A 20,430-nucleotide genomic window follows, 5' to 3' on the forward strand; every position below is an offset into this window, starting at 1 on the left:
TTAGAGGCACGGTGGAACCTCGTGCTGCTAATGAAAGTGGTTAATGATGCTATGCAACACAGTGGGTAGTTGCGAGTGTTTTTATAAAACTACCTCATGTGTAAGAAATAAAAATAAAAAATTTTCAAATCTCTTTTATTTGTATAGCGTAGAGGTTATATTTAGTTTAAGTAGCATATCACACCAGTTAAGGTTTAAGGTTTAAATTATAGAACAAAAACTGACTTTAGGATCCCATACCGCGGCAGATTTTTCTTGAGTCAAGTTGCTCACTCACTCGCCCTTCAAATAAGTTTGTATGTGAAGGTTTGGTGGTAAGCAAGCAAGTAAATTTCGTGATCAAAGGAACACCCAAATCTTTGTAGTCGTTGAATTAAAATAATAAATAAAACGCCAATGTCGTTATTATGTTTTATTATTGAAATCAGAATAATTTACATTGTAAAAAATACACATACTCAGTAATCATTACACTAAGGTTAACAATTTTTGTATCTATTTTACAATGCCAGTTTTTTTTTAACTTTATTAATATTTTGGGATAAAATTTGTATATCTCGATCTCTTGTTGCAACTTAAATTATACTATTTTTCCAAACGTTAAAGATTCTCAGAAATTTGACGACAATTTGTTGAAAAACATTGACTAAGTTTGCCATGACTTTTAGAAAATAATTTGAGAATTTCTTCGATCAGTTACCTCCAGTGTATGAATCATTAGTCAGATCATCTATTTTGCCTTTAATGTGAACGCTTATTGGTTGCCTCTTGTAACTTAAGCTACCAATAACCAATGAAAATTCAGATTGAAGCATAATTATGTAATTTGACTAGGACCGGCATTTCTCAAACTGCTTATACGTCATTATGGTGACAAAATATTTTTCGTTATATTAAGCAAACTGGTCAACGTGGGAAAAAATATTTTACATGTTCAAGTATATGTATTTATTGTAAAACCAATATGGGTGCGGTCTTTGGTAGCTAAGTGATAATATATTACTAAAGATTATTGTTCCTTTCTATTAATTTTCACCGAACATAATATAAATAAATATTTATAATCAGAGCCGTACGAATCATAAGCACACAAATAACTACAACATTTATTTTTAATTTATTTAAATATCAGATTTTTTCCAATTGAATTGAGTATGTCCGGGTTTCGAAATTAAGCCTAGTCATTCTTTGGCATATCGAAGCAAAAACATTATTTTGTTATATTATAAAGCTATTAAACCATTTACCATTTATTATTTTTTTAATTAAGTTAAAGAATGTCTAAACAATTATATCATAATTCTATATTTAAATATAATCAATACGTAATGAAACCATGCATACTAATCCTGAAAATACAATATTTTTAAGTTTTTGTTTTATAATAAAATAAATAAAAAGTAATAATTGTAACAAAAAAATTATCGAACGTTAATTCAACCTTATTTTCTAAGTACAGACTTATTCATTAAATTTTTTTTACACTTACAAGTATTAAAAATAAAAGCTGCATCTTTGGAGTTTTTATTTCCTAAAACAATTCTATTATTTATTGAATTACTGTCACAAACTTGAATACTTAAGCGATATGTATATTTTAGTGATGAGACGAGTACACTACTAATTGACTAACCACACGCGGACTATTGATACTGTTACAACATTTCTAAGTCGCTGAGGGAACGCGACAATTTACATGGAGAAGGCAGATGAGGTGGCTTTAAAGTCTTCGTATATCTACGTAGCTATCATATACTTAGTACCTAGTAAAAAAGAAATAATCATCTAACAAAATTATTTAAAATTTGAATGTATTTCCAAGACAATCGCTAGCGATTGCCGAGTGCGGTCAGTATTAGTCAGTATTATTTAGCTTAGTGCATGGTTGATATTATTTCAGAAATATGTTTAAGAGTCGCAATCAAATGAACATTTCATTTATTTAAATAATGTAAATAAGACACAAATCTGAAAGACATCGGGTAACTTAAATTGAAATCAGAACACTTCTACATCCCATCTCAGTACTTAAATTTATCCCTAATGATAATGGACAAACCAATAGAGAAATAAAACAGAAAAAGCAGTTATTAGGTACAGCGGCAAACAATCAAAGCCTACCATCACCGAACATCGACAGTCGTCTCTTAATAAATTATTTTATACAGAAATTTTATCCAATATTTTTACACACCACGAATTTACATTAAAAAGATATCAATGTCAGATACGATTGGAATCAAAATCAATTTTATTGGACGGACGGACAGATGCCAACGAAAGGAAATTAAAGACGTAAATAGTGTTCAAAATACTGGTCGTTAAAATGAGACAAAGATAATTTCAAAAATGGAATAATTTGGATTCAAATGTGCATTACGTTAGGTTATTTCGCCAGTCGTCCTGGGGTACTGGCGTCGTGCAGTTTGTTGCACACCACCGAGATTGTGCTGTAGGGGGGCAGGGTTTGCCACCAGGTCGTTGGCGACGTAAGATCCTCCGTGTTCGTAATGCCGATCCAACACAACCGCCGTCATTTCTGCAGGGACTCCATTCACCCCAATCCGATACGCGGCAGTCTAGAAGCTCTATTGGATGAAAAAAAATCTCTTTACCTTAATATATTACCGATATGTTTAAGTAAATGCGTGCAAACTGTCAGTTATTTTCTTTATAATAAATTATGCATTCAATTCCTTTTAATCTGCTTTGTTATAATCTATTAAAAAAAAATTACAAATAAAGTTTGAATTTTAACCATTCGTTGATGGATATTATATAAATTTATGTTTGTATTAAATTTCACAATTAAGCTATTTTTAGACAAAAAAAAAACGAATACTGATTCAGAATCATCTGTTGTATCTTAGTCCTAAACATAAGTACGGTGAAATTGTTATTTTACATTGACATCTATATAATCGACGTTATGAGGTGATTACACCTTATCCTGTTTCTAATATAATATAAATCTTTAACATTCTACTTTTAAAATATTTATAGTATTTAAAATTCCAAAGAAACTTACTCGCTCTTTTCCGCTTTCTACGCTCGGCTGGATCCGTATTGTCTGCGCGCAGCTTGCGGCGTCTCCTCGCGCGGTAACGTCGCGCGAGACTCCTTAGAGCTGACCGCTCGCTGGCTGTCGGTCCTGACGTCGGCAATTCGTTCGCTGATCGAGGCTCTTCGGTTGTACTCGCTGTGTTGTTTGTACTGATTGAATGATCAGAAATTATTAAAATAAACATATAAAAAACGAATAAATAAACGTACAACGAGTTATTTTGTTCAAAAGTATAAAACTGCCATCAAATATTCATATTAATCAAGTATGATAGATAATAAATTTAAAATGAAAGAAGAGTTAAAGAAAAATTAATAAAAATAAGTCTAGGATTACTAGTTGCTCACATTGAATAGTATGAATAAGCGTTATCTGGTGTGGTGAGAGATCCTTCTGAGTAAATCCTGGGTGCCTCAGCTCGTTCTACTTCCTCGGCGATGGAGAGAGCCCTGTTCCCGTCGAGCACGTCAATGTTATTGTGGCTGAGTTTGTCGAGCTGGAGCACATCGTATCGTCGATCGTCGCTGTCTCGGTGAAATACTTCCGAGAGTTCGTATTCCCGGAGCTAGATGGAAGTTTGACAGTTATATATATTTAATATAATAATTAAAAATATTACAATTCTTAACATATGTGTACTTTAATATGTCCGATTATAATATACATATTAACACCTTAATTTATAAAGAATTGATGTTAAAATATTTTATTGGTTCTATTATCATATTCGTTATGTTATTTATATGATTTAATATTACCGTGGCAATTATTAACTTATAAATATAAGAATAAAAAGCGCCATAATACCTTTATGAATTGAAATGTGGCGATCGGAGGCAGTCTTCTGAGATGTGGGTAGAAGAATGAACCAGCGGGATGTGAGGGGTATTTTGACGTGATGCGATACGCTACCCCCTGTGGTGCAGTCGGCCAGTTGGGTGCCGTGAATGTAAAACCATTATCGGTGCCAGCATCTAATGGATCCACCTAGAAAATTGACTTACATTTAGCTTTCAAAGTAATATGATACATTCGTATTTCTGCTAACATAGAATTAAATGTTTTTCTCTGTCAAGTTATGATGTCAAGATATATATATTAAAATGGTATTTATGATTGCATATTGTACTAATTTTTATTACGTAGTTACTTTTGAATTTTGTAAATTACATTTGATGTCATTAATCAGAGTAAAATACGACAAAATAACGAAGCAACAAGTTCTTTATGAAATGATTTCAAATGTTTAGTCTTATTAATGTACAAGCTTACAAAATCAAAAGCATTTGTTTTAAAGAAAAACATTAATTAATTAATTTGGTAACTTGTCTTATATTTAAGCAATATTATGTAGCGATAAGTTTGAAATGAAATTTATACAAATAAATGATATTGTGTCTGATTGTGATATCAACATTACGACCTTTTAGAAGTTCATATGACTATTTTCAAGTTATCGAAATCAAACGAACCTTTTTTTAATTTTTATCTATCACTACCGCCTATAGACCAATGTCTGTATATATGTAACATATGTATAATAGGATGAAAGAAATATTAATCATTCCTTACATCCTTAATGCGCGATGTTGTGACCCTTGTGTTGGTTACGTTGGCGCACTCATCCTTAAAACCGGAACACAACAATATTTGGTATTATTGTTTGGCGGTCAAATGTATGAGTCTGTACCTACCCAGACGAGCTCGAATAAAATCCTACCACCAAGTAAATATATGTTGAATAATAAATGAAACTTGGGGATAATCTTAAAAATGTTTTTTTATATAATAAGATTTAGAACGGTAAGTTTTAATGTTAGGTACCGTTTAATCTTTTTAAATCTCAATCAGCTGTACTAAAAAAAGATTACAATTAAAGTTTATGAAATTCTATTTACTGCCGTTTTAGAAAAAAGGTTGTTTTGCTTTCATTACTATTTTTAGATTTGACATTTATTATTATTCCATATTCTATATGTATCCGTAAAACAGAAGCACGGCTAATATAATCCTAGCTCAAAACAAACTTGACATTATCGATATAAGTTTCACTCAAGTAACCATATATAATTACCTCTATAGTGATGCTGTCTATCCAGTTCCCGTCGACGCAGAGATCAAAGCTGTCTACTCCAATGAACCAATCCGGAGACGGAACCATTCGGGCCATTACTGATACCTATGGGTATGGAAAACGAAATCATTTAGTCCTGTATAATGGAAAATTAAAACTAAATAATATTAGTGAATTTATTTTATTTATATAAGAATTATTTGCACTAAAGCAATTATTAGTTATACATAAATATAAATTAAAAATAACTTCTGTGGAATTCATAACCGCGAGGAATGGTGGTTCGAATATATTTATTGTTATTCCAATAATAAAATTATAAACATTCAAATTGACTGTGATATTTTGATTTGAAATATGAACAAGATTTTTTTAGCCACGTTTCTACTATAAAAATAATGATATTTTTTCTTTTCATTTGTTTAATATAACATTGTACCTGGAAATAATATAAAATTCTCTCGCGCTCTAAATTATAATAAAGTATATTGCTGACAGTATTTAAAATATTTTGTTTCTTGTTATGTAATCACATTTAAAATAATTTGAGTAAATCATATTTTTGTTTTCGCTTTTATACCTAACAATAATACCATACCACAAGGTCGCCTATATGTATGTAGGCTCACCATCCAACGGAACTAATGTGCTGTCTCTTGTGCCTGTATATACTATGGTTCACGCCTTTCATTAATTCAAAGTACTAATATTTGCCAGCAAATAACTTATAAAGAGGTGACAATCAATTTAAATAAAGAAAACAACACCAAAAACATAATACATATATTTATAAAACTCGTATTATCGTAAAAGTCAATTCCGTATACGTATTAAATAAAAAATAATGTGTATGAATTGTATTTATGTAGTTTGTATAAAATAAACTGATTTATAATTCCCAAGGGAATTATTGTTTATTGTTCATAGCATCGTATTCTATGAACAATTGAAAAACATAAGTTTAATAAAATATATGATATTCTATAGATCTAATTTATTGGCCACATATTTTTTGTTCATACTAGAAGTATTAAACGAGAACCTATTTAAAATAAAACATTTCAATTGAAACATAAAGCTTAAATGACAATGAAACATAAATCGAGGATTAAACAATTTAATCGTGCGTACTTCAAACGATATATTCTATACAAGACTTCAAGTGTTGACCTTTCGTTCGACCTCTTGACCTCCTAATAGTGCGTCTGATAAATGAACCCACATAAAAACTCCGCTGTAAAGCGGTAAACAACCGAAATTAGTCTCAACTGACAATAAAATGGCCGCTGTAGCAGCTACGATTAATTCCCCTTTTATTACAGCTCGATTTGAATTGTCTACGGTTTTTTATTTGTTCGTGTCTGACGTATCGTAATTGTTGTTTGCTCTCGGGCATTAATTAGTGTTGAAATACGATATTTTCGAGGGGACCGAAACGCTTGCTTTACGTATCGCCAATTTGATTGTGAAATTGTCGGTGCTCTCTCATTGTTGTCTGTTTATTGCAATCGTTTCGCGGAAATTCGCTATCGTATAAACTTGTGATTTTTATAATTGTGTGTTAATTATCTGGAAGCGTGACGTTTCACTTTCAATATTGACATTGTTAAATACACTGTTTAAAGTTTATTGTACAATTATTATACGATTTCTTACACACCTTTTAATATAGCACGAAATATCTTAGGTAAAGTCTAACGTCTTAAGTTTAGTCAGCTAAATAGGTTTGCTTCAGTAACTGTATTTGTGCTAAACATTTAAATAATACAATCATCAAAAAGCCGAGGTAACTCAGTAGGAAGATCGATGAACCGAAGATTGATTAAAATCCTCGTAAGTTTGGTAGGGGTTGGTTCCTGGTGAATATATAATATGCTAAATTTGTGTTCATAATTCATCACGTACTCGGCGCTTATGAAAAACATCGTGAATGAATAACCTCTTAAGAAGAAGATTTAGATGTCTTCGTCCAGCGATGGGTCATTTTCAGACAATTATTTACTAATAAACAAATATGTTAGTAAAAAAAACTTTTCATCAATTTGTATCTGCAAAAATTTAAAAATAAAATATGAATAAAAGTTGAAAATGAAAGGCGAAAAATATACGCATTTGGCTACAGTAAAAAGTTTATTCGAATCCAAATATCCATCCAACGCGTAACGCATTTTGACTGATAGAAAATCTCTTTTAAAAAAGAGATTACTAAACTAAAAAAAAAAAGAGTAGGACAAAAGGAATAGAAATAAATATAATTTGTACAGATTTATACTTATTCATTAACATACACAATTTTCCTTAACAATAATATAGTATTATGCTATTTAATAACATTTTGAAATTGCTGGCTCACATACAATGCATAGACTAAAACGGTGGATGTAATAGGATGAAATTTTGTACAGGGATTCCTTATATTAAGAAACACTATACGAGGAGAATTAAAAAATCATATCCTTTTCGTCATCTCAGATATTAGAAATATGAAAATCGATATTTAAGGTTTTGGTACTGAGACAAAGACAGTTTTTAAAGCATTTTTGAAATATATATATATTATAATTGTCATTTTTGAGAATTAGTAATACAGAATTTTGTATTCAGACTGTGCTTGTGTGCTTTTTACTTATGAGTTAAACACAGGTTTTATAGCGTTGTTGAAAACTCATCACCTATGAGAGTGAGGAATTTGGGATGAAAGTTTTAGGGATTGAATTTCAATGAAACTTCAAAAAGGAAACTTCAATGCTTGAAATCGAAATCATGGTTATATTGTTTTTGAAGAATCGCTCCTTATAATCCTGAGTTTGGGGATGAGAAAATTTGTATGGAAATCAGTCATTTTTTAAGTTAGAAACAAGGAAATCGATATAAAGCTAATCGTTAAAGAAAATTATGTTTACATAAACATTTTTTGGACTATGATAGTAAGTTATGGTACGATAATACGAGAAATACGTACCCGAGAATGATTCCCGTCTACGAAGAATTCCGCTTCAGTTCTTCCAGCGCCTTGACTGATCGCGGGCGCGCCAAACACGTCAAGGGTTCCTGGACTCGAACCGAGGCTATCAGATCGTCCTGATTCGGCGAATTGTCGAACGGGGGCCGACACTCGCCGACCCAAGCGAAACAAAACATATGACCGACTATGGGACACTCCTGTGAACAAAAATAAAACACATATAGTATTATATTCATTTGGTTTATAATTATTGTATATTTAAGTGTAGCAATACACTTTTACCAAATATAAACAATTTTATATTACGAGATAATACTGGACAGTATTTGCACATCGCAGCTTGACTTTATTATTATTTTCTAATTCTAAAATAAAGGCATCCTTAGTTACTCCTTATTACATAAGCTATCCGTCAGAGAAAGTCCTGTCAGAATCGGTCCAGCTGTTTTAGAGATTAGCCGGAACAAACAGATAGTCAGACAGACAAACAAAACATTTTAAAATTATTATTTTGTTATATGTACCGTGTATAAATAAAAATAAAACATGCATTTAGTAAAAAGCGTTTATTTTAATATTACAAACAGACGCTCCAATTTTATTATATATATAGATGTACACATGTACTTTCGGTTCTTTCATCGTGTTTGTAAATACGAAGGCTATATGTTGCTACAAAAATATATGGGAAACTATGGAAAAACATTTTTGAGTCGCTTTGATCAAAAACACAGCATGGCATTGCGTCTTTTATATGTTGGCGTCAATATATCGTGTTTCTATTGATGTATTTTTTCGACATTCCCTTAAGCGTATGTCACGAATGGAATCAAAATATACATTAAAGGGAACTCAAAGGTACACACACATTTAAACTTCAAACCCCTAAGGACTTTTCATTTATCAAACAACTCCGAGCATCGTAAACACATGCCTACCTTTGCATGTAAGCATTTTTTTTAAATACAACATAAATTATATTTTAATTAAAATTTACTTGTTTGATAATTAAGTACAAAAAAGATTTAATATAAAAAAAAAATGGACATAAAATTAACCAGCCCTGTCACCAGCGGAGGGAATAAGGCGAGGTGTTATACTTTTAATGAAGGTTTTGCACTTTTACTCCAATTAATTTTAATTTATTTAATAATGAATCTTCCTGTAATTGTAATATGACATTAATTCTTACACGGGAATCCCCTTTTTTGAATGATGATGATGATGATGATTACATGTTTTTTTTTCTTTTATCTTCTCATTACGTGTTATATTTTCTCGTCTTTTAATTTATCCTTTTCAATATTATCAACCGAATTAATTTGGCATTTCCTCTTTTAGGGGATAAGTTCACACCTATACCAAACAATACCTCGCTGGATTCGGTCATAATTCATTCGTTCTTTTTGACCTTACATAAAAATAATATGCTGGTACGTGAGTATGTGCCTACTATAAATACTATGTCACATAATTTTATTATTCGGTGTTGTAATAGATACTCAATTAAACAGACTTGATTCCTGCTGCGTCTAGTTATTTCACGCTTACCAATAAGGTACATTAATGTAAACTTATATCTGACTAATTTTTTAGTGTGATAAATATTATTAATTTCTTTTGTCATAAAATAATTTTAAATTGTATTGTGTATACAATTATTTAAATTAAAGGGGGATGTACCTTGCCTACTATAAATACTATGTCACATAATTTTATTATTCAGTGTTGTAATAGATACTCAATTAAACAGACTTGATTCCTGCTGCATCTAGTTATTTCACGCTTACCAATAAGGTACTATAATGTAAACACAAGTACTTTTCGTCTAGTTGTCGAAGTGAGAAAATTGCTTCGGTCATGCTTCTGGATAAAAACCGTACTGGGTTTTCGTGATATCAATTTCCCTATTCAAGCGTAACTCGATCACTTATACACATATCTCAATACTGTGTGAGATAAGTTTTATTTTTCGCCAGCTATTATAATTTTTACTTTAAAAATGGGGACAACTGCTGCACCATTCGTAAAGATACCTCTCTACGTGTAATATATTGTTGGCGGATATAATATCTTCTCTCAAAAATAAATGAATGAAGGATTATATCCACGTAGGAATGTAAACCACGCGTAATTTTTGAAGCATCTTATTTTTTTCTCTATAATTGTGTATGTTCCTAATTTATTTTTATACATACATACATTTATTTAGTCTTGACAAGAAACACCGTAAGCATAGATTTAAGTTGAATAAAATCTCTGTTGGACTTCATTATAAAACTAACCAATTTTAATATATTGCCTGTTAAATCAGTACGATATGTAACAGAGTTAATTCATTCGGTCGCACTCATCAGTTCTAGTCTTCTTATTATAATTTATTTTTCTCAACATATCCCAATTAATTGATCGATTTAAAAATGTACTGTTTTAAGAATATTCTTCACCCGTTGAACTTTTAAAACATTTTAGTTTACTATCTTTGCAAAGAAAGTTTGTATTTCGATTTCGATCTCCATTTAAAGTAGCATCAAAATATATAAAGAACACACCAATAATATTTACGCTTTACGATTATTACTTAAATCGTACATAACATCTTGTATTACAAAATTTTCAAATAACTTTTCACTGTTGATTTATAATAGGAGGAAAATGAAAATCCTCTGCGGGTGTTTCTTTAATGAAGGTTTATTAAATCTTAGATGAACCGCGAGACGAGAAAAAGGATAGCAAATTACTTTTGTAAACAAATTCAAGAAAAAAATATACAATTTATTAAGACGTTCGTCGCAAGCAATCCGCCCTGTAAGTATTTGCTTAATTCTGAAATTGATTGTGTAACAAGTTCTATAATTTTATTAAAATCTTTCTCTATAGAATTGTACGTATGGCGTATTAATTAGTACGATTAAGTTAGTGAAAGACTTGAATTTATATTAATATAATTATATGTATATGTATTTGTACTATTGTATTAGATTCTGGAGTTCCTGTTGTTCTTACAAGTTTATTCTAATTCGTTTCTTTAGTAAATCAGTTCTTCATCATTTGAACTTCCACACGTGACTATTATTTTTCTTTATGGTTAATATATTAAAAGCAAAATAAAATTGTATCTTATGGCGTTAAATAGTAGTCAGTGCTAGGTGTAAAGCGAATAGGAATCAAAGACCATTTCTTATATTTAATAAATGACAAATGAACGAATGAACAGTTAATTATTAATACTTATCAATTTGGTAATTGATGAATGATTAGTTTCATAATTTCATAAATTAGTTTCATAATATTTTTGATATTGAAAAAATATATCGACGGTGTGTATTATGCAATGACATTAATTTTCTACGAATCTAAATGACATAATTTAAATTTTTTTATCATTGATAGAAAATAATTCGCAAGTGGGACTTTTTGGACTAAATCAATTCATAATCTCAGCTAAATATTTTAATGTAATAAGCGGATGCGGCTTAATTTAATAAGTCACTGGAATTTACATTTAGTTATAATCATTAAATGTTTTATGTGTAGAACAAAACAACTTTATTTAATGCGCATAATACTGATCAACCCCGATCTAATTGTGTATTGCTCCATTTTCCCGCTAAATAATTATTTACAAATTTTGATGACAATCCAAAATTGAATGACGCATAACGCCGGGAAAAGTCAACCCAATGACATCGAAATAAAACAATTAATTCCACTAATATATCTATGAGTGTTCTTGTATCTTGATTTTTCATACAGAAATACAAATGAAGGCCCTGGCTTCGCACGGGTGCATTGCTGATACTAAATATACTACAGGATATCTGACAACGTTCAAAGTTTTCAGTCGTTAGACAATACAAACCGTTTTAAATATGTATTATCTTCGAAAATATTGATTTAAATTACATGCTGGAAAGGGCCATATTGATCTATATTAAATGCACAATGTATTTAAGGTACTTTATTGGATAATGATTAATGATGTATTGCTTAAAATCGCTTCGAAAATAAGCCATTATTTCTCGTAAAAAGTAAAGGATAAAAAATGATTATTGTGGGTTATCTCTAAGAGATAGACATATACCATCGCAGATTTTTTTGAAGACCTTTTAAAGGTTACTGTAGTACATTATATATGTAGTACATTATACTGTAGTACATTATATTGATCTATCTCGTAGGGTTCAGCCAGCGTTTGCAATGTAAGCGCAAAAATGTGTTTATTTACGACATCACCTTAGAAACCTCTACAATTATCAGGGTTTCTCTACTATATTGAGCATGTATTATACACATAAACCTTCCTCTTAAATCAATCTAAAATAAAAGTAACCAACGTGGCTATAGTTTAGCTAAGTTTACATTTCAAAAACCGCATCAAAATCTGTTGTGTAATTTTAAAGATCTAATAAAAAGGGACAGACAGCGGTAAGTGACTTTGTTTTTAAATACTATGTAAAGATTCCGGTTTGCAAATTATGGCAGACACTTTTTATAAACGTATTTTCTAAGAGATTATCCTGGTAGATTATTTTGGTTTTGTTTAACTGTTATAAAAATATAATCATATAACTACGCAGCTTGTGTTACGGAAGATTATAAAGCGAACACTATTTTATAAGTCAGCGCTGAATGTTTTCATATTAGTAATATGTAATTTTTGCCAATGGAGACGTTTTGGTTCAAAATTTTAAAATAATGTTCTAGGTTTAGGTAAAAATGAGATGGTATATCTACATTCAATATATCTATTATAGTACTATACAAAGATAGTCAGTTTATATGTAGATAATTTAGTCAATTAGAATTCTTATCTAAGTAAAGTTCCAAGATTATTGAACTTTTTTAACAGTTTAATTTAATATGATTATTAAATATTATAAAATCACTTTATTAATAAAGGCAACTTCGCCTGAATAACTTTCTCGATAAATAATTTTGTGTGTTATTTTAGTTTTATATACGTATTAGAGCTTACACTTAAATTTGTCATTGACAATAATTTTATAGTCATATTAATGTCACATTATTTACACAAGACTTTTTGAGCGACTTTTCAAGCGATTTAGAATATAAAATAAATAAATAATTACTCAAACGTCGTAAAGCAATTTGTTTAAAGATTTCACGTGATTTAGTTGAATCATAATCTGGGATTACCGAGACGTTTGTTTACATATGAGAGTATGAGAGTATTGAACTTTTACGACGCGATAGCCTGAAATATGTATTCTGTAAAATGTATTTATAATCTCACCCGTAAAAGATGTTACTCACGCGTAAATTCCTTCACGGTACACTGATTTACGTAATACGTGACGAATAACATGAATTTTATTTATACAAGATTTCACCCATTGGTCAAAATACGATCATAATAATTATTTAAAATTCGAAGGCGATACAAACACAACGATAATCGGTTTACAAAGAGATGATAATAATTCAATCGTTTATTATTTATTGGTTATCTATATAATAAATAGATATTTATTTATTTATTTACGTATAATTTATAGGTTCATGTAATGAAACATCATTATTGGTCATATTACAAGGGTATTGTTTAGTGTAAGGGAGTAGATCGGCAAAAGGAAGACCCAAAAAAAGATAGATGGACTCCGTGAAGGATGACATGTAAAGGGACTGAGGATATGGGTAAAGATAAAGATGAATGGAAGAAAAAACATCGGCTCAGTAGCCGACCCCAAGAAAACGATGAACCTTGAAATTCACTTAGTAGTTTAATCAATCGATTTTATCGATTGGGTAATTTAATTCTTTTTGTTCCATAAACAATATTCTTTTGGTAGATAACTACATAAGCATACAGGTTATTTTGTACGTGACGTGTAAATGTGTTCACTGTATAATGAGTTTAGATTATCTGTGCATGAAATTTTTATTATTTATTTTAAATCTAAATAATAAATTGAAAATCTTATTTTTAAATCAAAACTTTCATTAATATAAAATTAAAAGTTTTTATGTAACAATTGACACGATAAGAAATTATTCAATGACAAGTAAAACTTTGTTAAAATCAATTGTATATTAACTAGTTGCCTGGCTAAACTTCGTCCAAGTGAAATAACAATTTTCTTTTTTAGATTTTTATTATTAGAATAAAAATTATACCTCTGTATAATATTAGAATAGATAAGCTTCATTTTATTTATTAAAAGAGGTCGTTTGTAAATACTTAACACAAATATTTATTTTAACACAACCGAAAAAGTTCATCATTATATTTATTCCTATAGAAAATAAAAATTACTAACGTGATCTTTAAAGGTAACTTGCAATAATTTTTGAAAAAAAGATTAAATTAGGTATTTTATCAATCATACCAACTTTATAGCAACTATGATGTTTTCCGTATTCGACACACGAAGTTAATGAATTTGAACCCGGAAAGCATTCGTAGGCAATCTAAAAATATTTATCCATTCAAAGTCACGGGCCTAGTTGTCATAAATATAATTCAAGTAAATTCATCTGACCTAAGAAGAGTCAGTGTTTACATAAGCGTGACTCATCCGATACGAGACTGTTGAACTCCAGCGCTGCCAATTGGCCGAGATACAGAACGAGAATAAATGCACGGATAAATAATTGTTTTACTCACGCAAACTGAATTGTCCACAATGTTTCGTATTAATATCTCTTTCTCGAATCGTTGAAGAGTATTGAGAGTTTAAGAGTTGATAGAAAATTACGGCTTATAAATAGTTCCTTGCATCTTGAGCAGAAAGCTTGGAGTTTCCAGTCACGTTCCTTCAATGGTTGGCTTCAATTTGGGGTATAAACGGTTGGCAGAATTTCATCCAACACATGGTGTTTGTTTGTAGTCGTGCTGTTGGCTCTACTGGCCTTTACAGCGACACCAGGCGTTGGGGCGAGTACTAGACTCAGTCTTGAAGTTTGAGCCCTTTCGGGCTCGCGAGTGACGTTCTTCCTGAGGGTGTTTCCAATGAGGTCGCACCTTGGCTCAGAAAGTAGTCGGTGAGGTCATGCAGATATTTTCTTCTACCGCCAAACAAGACACACGAGTCCGTTTTACTCCCAAGGTGCATCAACAGATTTCACATAAAATACTTTATATAAATAGGATCTGAATTCATAACCATCATTTCTGAATATTTAATTAAATGTTAACCTACCAAAAAGAACGGGTAAGTAACTTATTAGTAAATGTTTTTCAAACGACAACTTAAATTAATGTTATATTCTACAGTTAAATATATACATACCGCATAAAAGGAAATAAATTTGAAATATATTACTATACCAAAAGGGAACGCTTTTCATCCATATAAAACTTTTATATTGCTTGGTTAATGTTTACTTGGTGGTGGGGTATTGTGCAAGCTCGTCTGGGTAAGTAGGTACTCACTCATCATATATTCTATCATTTTGACATTAACAGCCTGCAATTTCCCACTCCTGGGCTAAGGCCTCTTCTCCTTTTGAGGAGAAGGTTTGGGCATATTCCACCACACAAATTTCGTTGAAATTAGACACATGCAGGTTACCTCATGTGTGATTGAAGTGATGAAAGTGATTTTACTCTTGCGCAAAACACATTTGGTACAAATACATGATATTTATGTTTGCGTATAAGGTTTAATATCATACACTTTTACAGAAATCTTTCTGGTTATATTATAATTATCATTGATTAGAATGGGTATAAAACAATTGAATATCGGTTGTAATATAACCATTATAGTATTATATTATACGCTACTGAGCCGACTTAGAAGAAGTAAAAAAAAAAATAGTGTCACCTTCTGAAATTGTACTTGTTACTTGTTTTCAAGATGGAGTTTCACATTCCACACAGCAGAGCATTGAACAGTAGAGCTGCTGTTGTATTAACATCGTGAATACACGTTTATATAGTTAGGCAACAACTAGTAACTACTTTCGAGTCACTTAAGGACACTATTCGTCCGTATCTTGCGCTAACGATCGCAATTAAGAACAGGCACACCTTAAAGTAATGGTGTTGTTTTCTCAAAGTGGCGTCTCCTTAATTTCCTCTTTCCTAAGAAAAATACCACAATCTAGCAAGGTCATTAATTTGGCCTCCTCTTATCTGAACACTGGGGCGTTTTATTTCAAATACTTTTGTTGTTTTCGTCAGATAGTTATGTAATTGAGAGGTGGCTTTTTAGACGTAGAAGTATATTTTATTTCATTCAACAATTTTTAATAAAAAACAAATAGCTATATTATTTATATTACAATGGTATAAGTTTACGTAGTTTTCTAAAGAAATTATTGTTTTTTTTTTACGGCGATCAAGAAATAGAAAACAATCTTACTTTAAAGGTGACAAATATTCAGGCTAAGCATGATAAATCTATCTAGGCACAATCCAACGTTGACTGATTGATAGGCCGCTCACAGCTTGTCTAGGACAAGTCTAGAAGCTTTTACTTTTTTCTGAGAAAACGTAGTTAAGTACCAATAAATGATTTTTTAAAACAGCTGATTGGCCCGTGAAATTCAATCGAAGATTAAACAATTCTTTAACATATTTATGTCGAAAGACTTAGAACAACTTTAACAATGAAAATTCCAATCGGAAAAGGCCTAGTATGAATATATTTAGTTTATATTGTAAATTTTGGTGCTCTTAATTTGTATGATGAGTAGGTTACCCTGTGAATATGTGATTCTTCGATCGCAAATATCATTTAACGTCAGAATTGTAATTATTGTTTTTTTTTAATTCGTACCTTAAATATATTTAATTTGAATTAAAGACAGTCAAATTATATGAATAATACAATGTAATTGATAAGAGTGTAATAAATCACATCCAGGTATTAAAATCTTGTGACGAAGGTTCGTAAGATATTTCTAAAAGCGTTAAAACTTTTAATGCAAGACAGTCTGGTGAAGAAAGATAAGAATTTTTTACTTGCACGTATTTTTTATTGAACAGTAACGTGAAAATTATATTATATTTATATTTTCGCAAATCATTTAATTTATTTATTTTAATTACTATAAATATACAATGTTTTCGAATTTTATGTTTTACAAGCTAGTTGGCAGAAAGTGATTTATAAAAAGATGATATTTATTATCGTATATTCTATGTATATTCTACCACCCAGTAATAATACTTAGTATATTCTAACCTAACCTAACCTAACCTTACTTCTCTAGGTTAGTGGCACACTGGTGATGTAATGTAATATTTTTTGCAGCGCTTATGTCTATAGGCGATGGTGATCCCTTAACATGAGGTGGTCCACTTACCAGTCCGCCTACCCATATCATAAAAAAAAAAATTTCAAATGTTTTACAATAATGTCAAAATGTGACATAGCCCTTTTAGTGTTTATTTGATAATTTAGAAACGGATGCATTGCAATTATCAATTCCAACTGAAATACACAATAATTAATGTCCTTTTACTTATCAGCTGATCTATCAACGACTGAATACATTTTTAATAAACAGCTAAATAAACAACTTAACCAGTTGTCAAAATGGTAAACACTTATACGATAAAAAAGTGTATTTTTTTGTGGTCGCTAAGAGATCGTTACAAATGGGATACGAGATTCAACTAGTCAGAGTTGAGGCCGTGCCAAGTTTTTATATGAATAATATATGACTAAGTCATAGTAGAATATTTTGCTAATTTTAAACCAACGTAGTGGCGCTTATGACGAAAAATGAACTGGACAGGTGTAAATTAAATATAGAGAACTTCGTTAAGGACGAGTTTATATTAATTACATACTTTTTTTTATTGTTAAATCAGAATCTCCACAGGCATGTTGTGCGCTCCTTTGGTATATCTATCTTGATTTTTTTTGTACTTGCATATTTTTACCAGTCAGCATCGAAATTTAACTAATTATATAGTATTATAATAAAGTTCGATATATATTTAGAAAAAACATATATATCCTCAGATACAATTTTTTTGTGTTTTCTTTACAATACTTATAACTAAATCTATATATAAATCCGATAATATAATTACTCAAAGTTTATGGCCTCTATTTCGATCGCCAATCATAGTAATTATATTCTAGCCGAAAAATTATGAAACCTTTATAGAAAACAAACCTTCACCCCCGTTTTACATCTATGCATACATTGATTGATTATCCAGACAAACTTCCACCCCACTTTTCACAACGTGATAGTTCTTAACCTATGTCCTGAGACTCAAACTATTTTCATGCCAAACTTCATCTAAATCGGTTTAAGCGTGAAGAGGCAACAGACAGAGTTATATTCGTATTTATACTATTAGTAGCGATATATATAATGTATATCACAATATACATAATACGGATATACCACCGTGACTTTATTTATTATATATTATTTTTATAATTCATTTCTATAAGGATTATTCTTTTCAAATTAATCAAATAATTATTTATTTTTATTTTGTTTCTAATATGAAATGGATTTATTTATTTCTGTATTTAATGAATTCTATTTTAACTTACATAATATTTTCAATTTAAAATGATAATACAAAATATCTTAATTGTAACTTAGCTACTGAATTGTTTATGTATCTAAATTTAATTTTAAATTTGTATTAAGTAAGGAAGTTAAGTAAATAAGTAAGTTTTTTTACATTGGTTATTATTTTAAATCAATTTTGTGGGAATTTTAAAGAGCGAATTTAGTACGAATTCGGTCATGTTCGAATAAGAATTTTCACCAGCGTCCTTTCTGATCATTTTATTTCGGTTGCTTTGAAATAAATTCCTAGTTTTTATACATTTACGGAAAGCTAATTAAACGATTATGTTTTTAAAATAATCTGCAGGACAAGTTTCATAATGATTTTTTTGTTTTTGAAGTAATATCGTTTTCCGTCTCGCATTTTTAAATTTGGACCGATAATTATTGTTTAAATATTGAAAAATATCCAGTGTTTAATCGTTTTTATAAAACAGAAGAAAAAAGTAAATTTTAATCGAAACTTTTTTTTAAATTAATTTTTGATGTTTCAATTTTGACTTATTTTGAAAAAATCTAAAAAACGTGATAACTCAAAAATGGTTCACTTTTGCATCATGCATATGGGAGTTAAAATTATCGCAAATAGTCACCCCTATCACCTCCTAACGGGAATACGTCGAATTACCAATACCCCTGTATGTATATATATATATAAACTTTCCCTTCTAAATTGTTAAGCGGTTTAATAAAATATTAAGATTACTTCAAAAGGCGATGTTAGACGAATTTCTGACAGTAATTAAAAATATTTCGTAAACTTCAAAGCTTTTAACCGTTCATGGTATTTTCAATGAAGATATTTTCGCTTATCTTTAATAATAATTTTATTAGAGTTTTAAGATAATAAATAAACAAATTTCGTAATATCTTTTTTTTTAACAAGATAAGCTATTCCAGAACATTGATTATGAAGATAAAATAGAAATCTGTCACAGATAAGAAAAGTAAATATTCATTCATTCAAAATTAGAGTCACGAAAACAAAAAGAAAAAGGTTATTTTTATGTTCTATTTATGAAAAGCCTGATTTTTGAAACCGGGATAAATTAAGAAATGCCTAATATAATATACAAAAGACTACGCCCGAGGATGTTTTCTTAGTGAAAAAAAAAAATTATGCGCTTTTACTAAACAGATGATTGTAGAACTTTTTAAAATTTATTTTAATTTAAAACTAAAACAAAATACCAGAAGTCTATGAGATCATTTCTCCGTAAATTCACTTTGTCGATTTTCTGATACTATTATTGTAGCGAATTGCGATTTTTTTAATAACCAAAGTGTTATGTTAAGTGCTGTGTTATGTGTCCCACTACTGGGATCCTCTGCCTTTTGAAGAGAAGAGGAGGTTTGGAGCTTATTCCACCACCCTACTCCAGTGTCGGTTGCTGGATACAAATGTGGCAGGATTTCTTAGAAATAAGAGACATGCAGGTTTCCTCACGATGTTATACACATGAATATTAAGTGGTGCTACCCTTGAACCTGCAATCATCGGTTAAGATGCACGAGTTCTATCCACTCGGCTATCTCGGCTTTAAGTATTTTTATATAATAATAGTAAATATATCCATTGCGTATTATAAACGCGAAACGCGTCCGTATTGTGTTGTCTACATCAATGTACATCTCGATAATCCTAATCCTAAATTAATTCTAATGAAATGAATACAGCAATACGTTTTCATTCAACATCACTGTAGTATATCCTTATTATGTATATATTGCTATAAATGTCATATGAATGTCTTTCTTGTATGTAAGCTTTGTACAATCCGGTCTGGGTAGACCCATTCAACATATATTCTACTA

General features: G+C 30.2%; 1 protein-coding gene across 2 annotated transcripts in view; it reads right to left on the minus strand.

Moving 5' to 3' along the window:
• Window positions 1-399: 399 nt before the first annotated feature.
• LOC113400865 (spondin-2) overlaps window positions 400-20,430 on the minus strand; it is a 58,984-nt gene continuing 38,953 nt past the window's right edge. For both annotated transcript variants that reach the window (XM_026640539.2, XM_064216245.1), the window contains exons 3-8: window positions 8,101-8,300; window positions 5,139-5,243; window positions 3,872-4,051; window positions 3,412-3,629; window positions 3,029-3,213; window positions 400-2,588 (exon numbers count right to left, since the gene is read on the minus strand). In XM_026640539.2, the coding sequence (XP_026496324.1) occupies window positions 2,377-2,588; window positions 3,029-3,213; window positions 3,412-3,629; window positions 3,872-4,051; window positions 5,139-5,243; window positions 8,101-8,300 (1,100 nt within the window). In that variant the 3' untranslated portion in view covers window positions 400-2,376. The remainder of the gene's footprint in view (window positions 2,589-3,028; window positions 3,214-3,411; window positions 3,630-3,871; window positions 4,052-5,138; window positions 5,244-8,100; window positions 8,301-20,430) is intronic.

This window comes from Vanessa tameamea, chromosome 11 (assembly GCF_037043105.1).
Source record: "Vanessa tameamea isolate UH-Manoa-2023 chromosome 11, ilVanTame1 primary haplotype, whole genome shotgun sequence".
Classification (NCBI taxonomy): Eukaryota; Metazoa; Arthropoda; class Insecta; order Lepidoptera; family Nymphalidae; genus Vanessa; species Vanessa tameamea.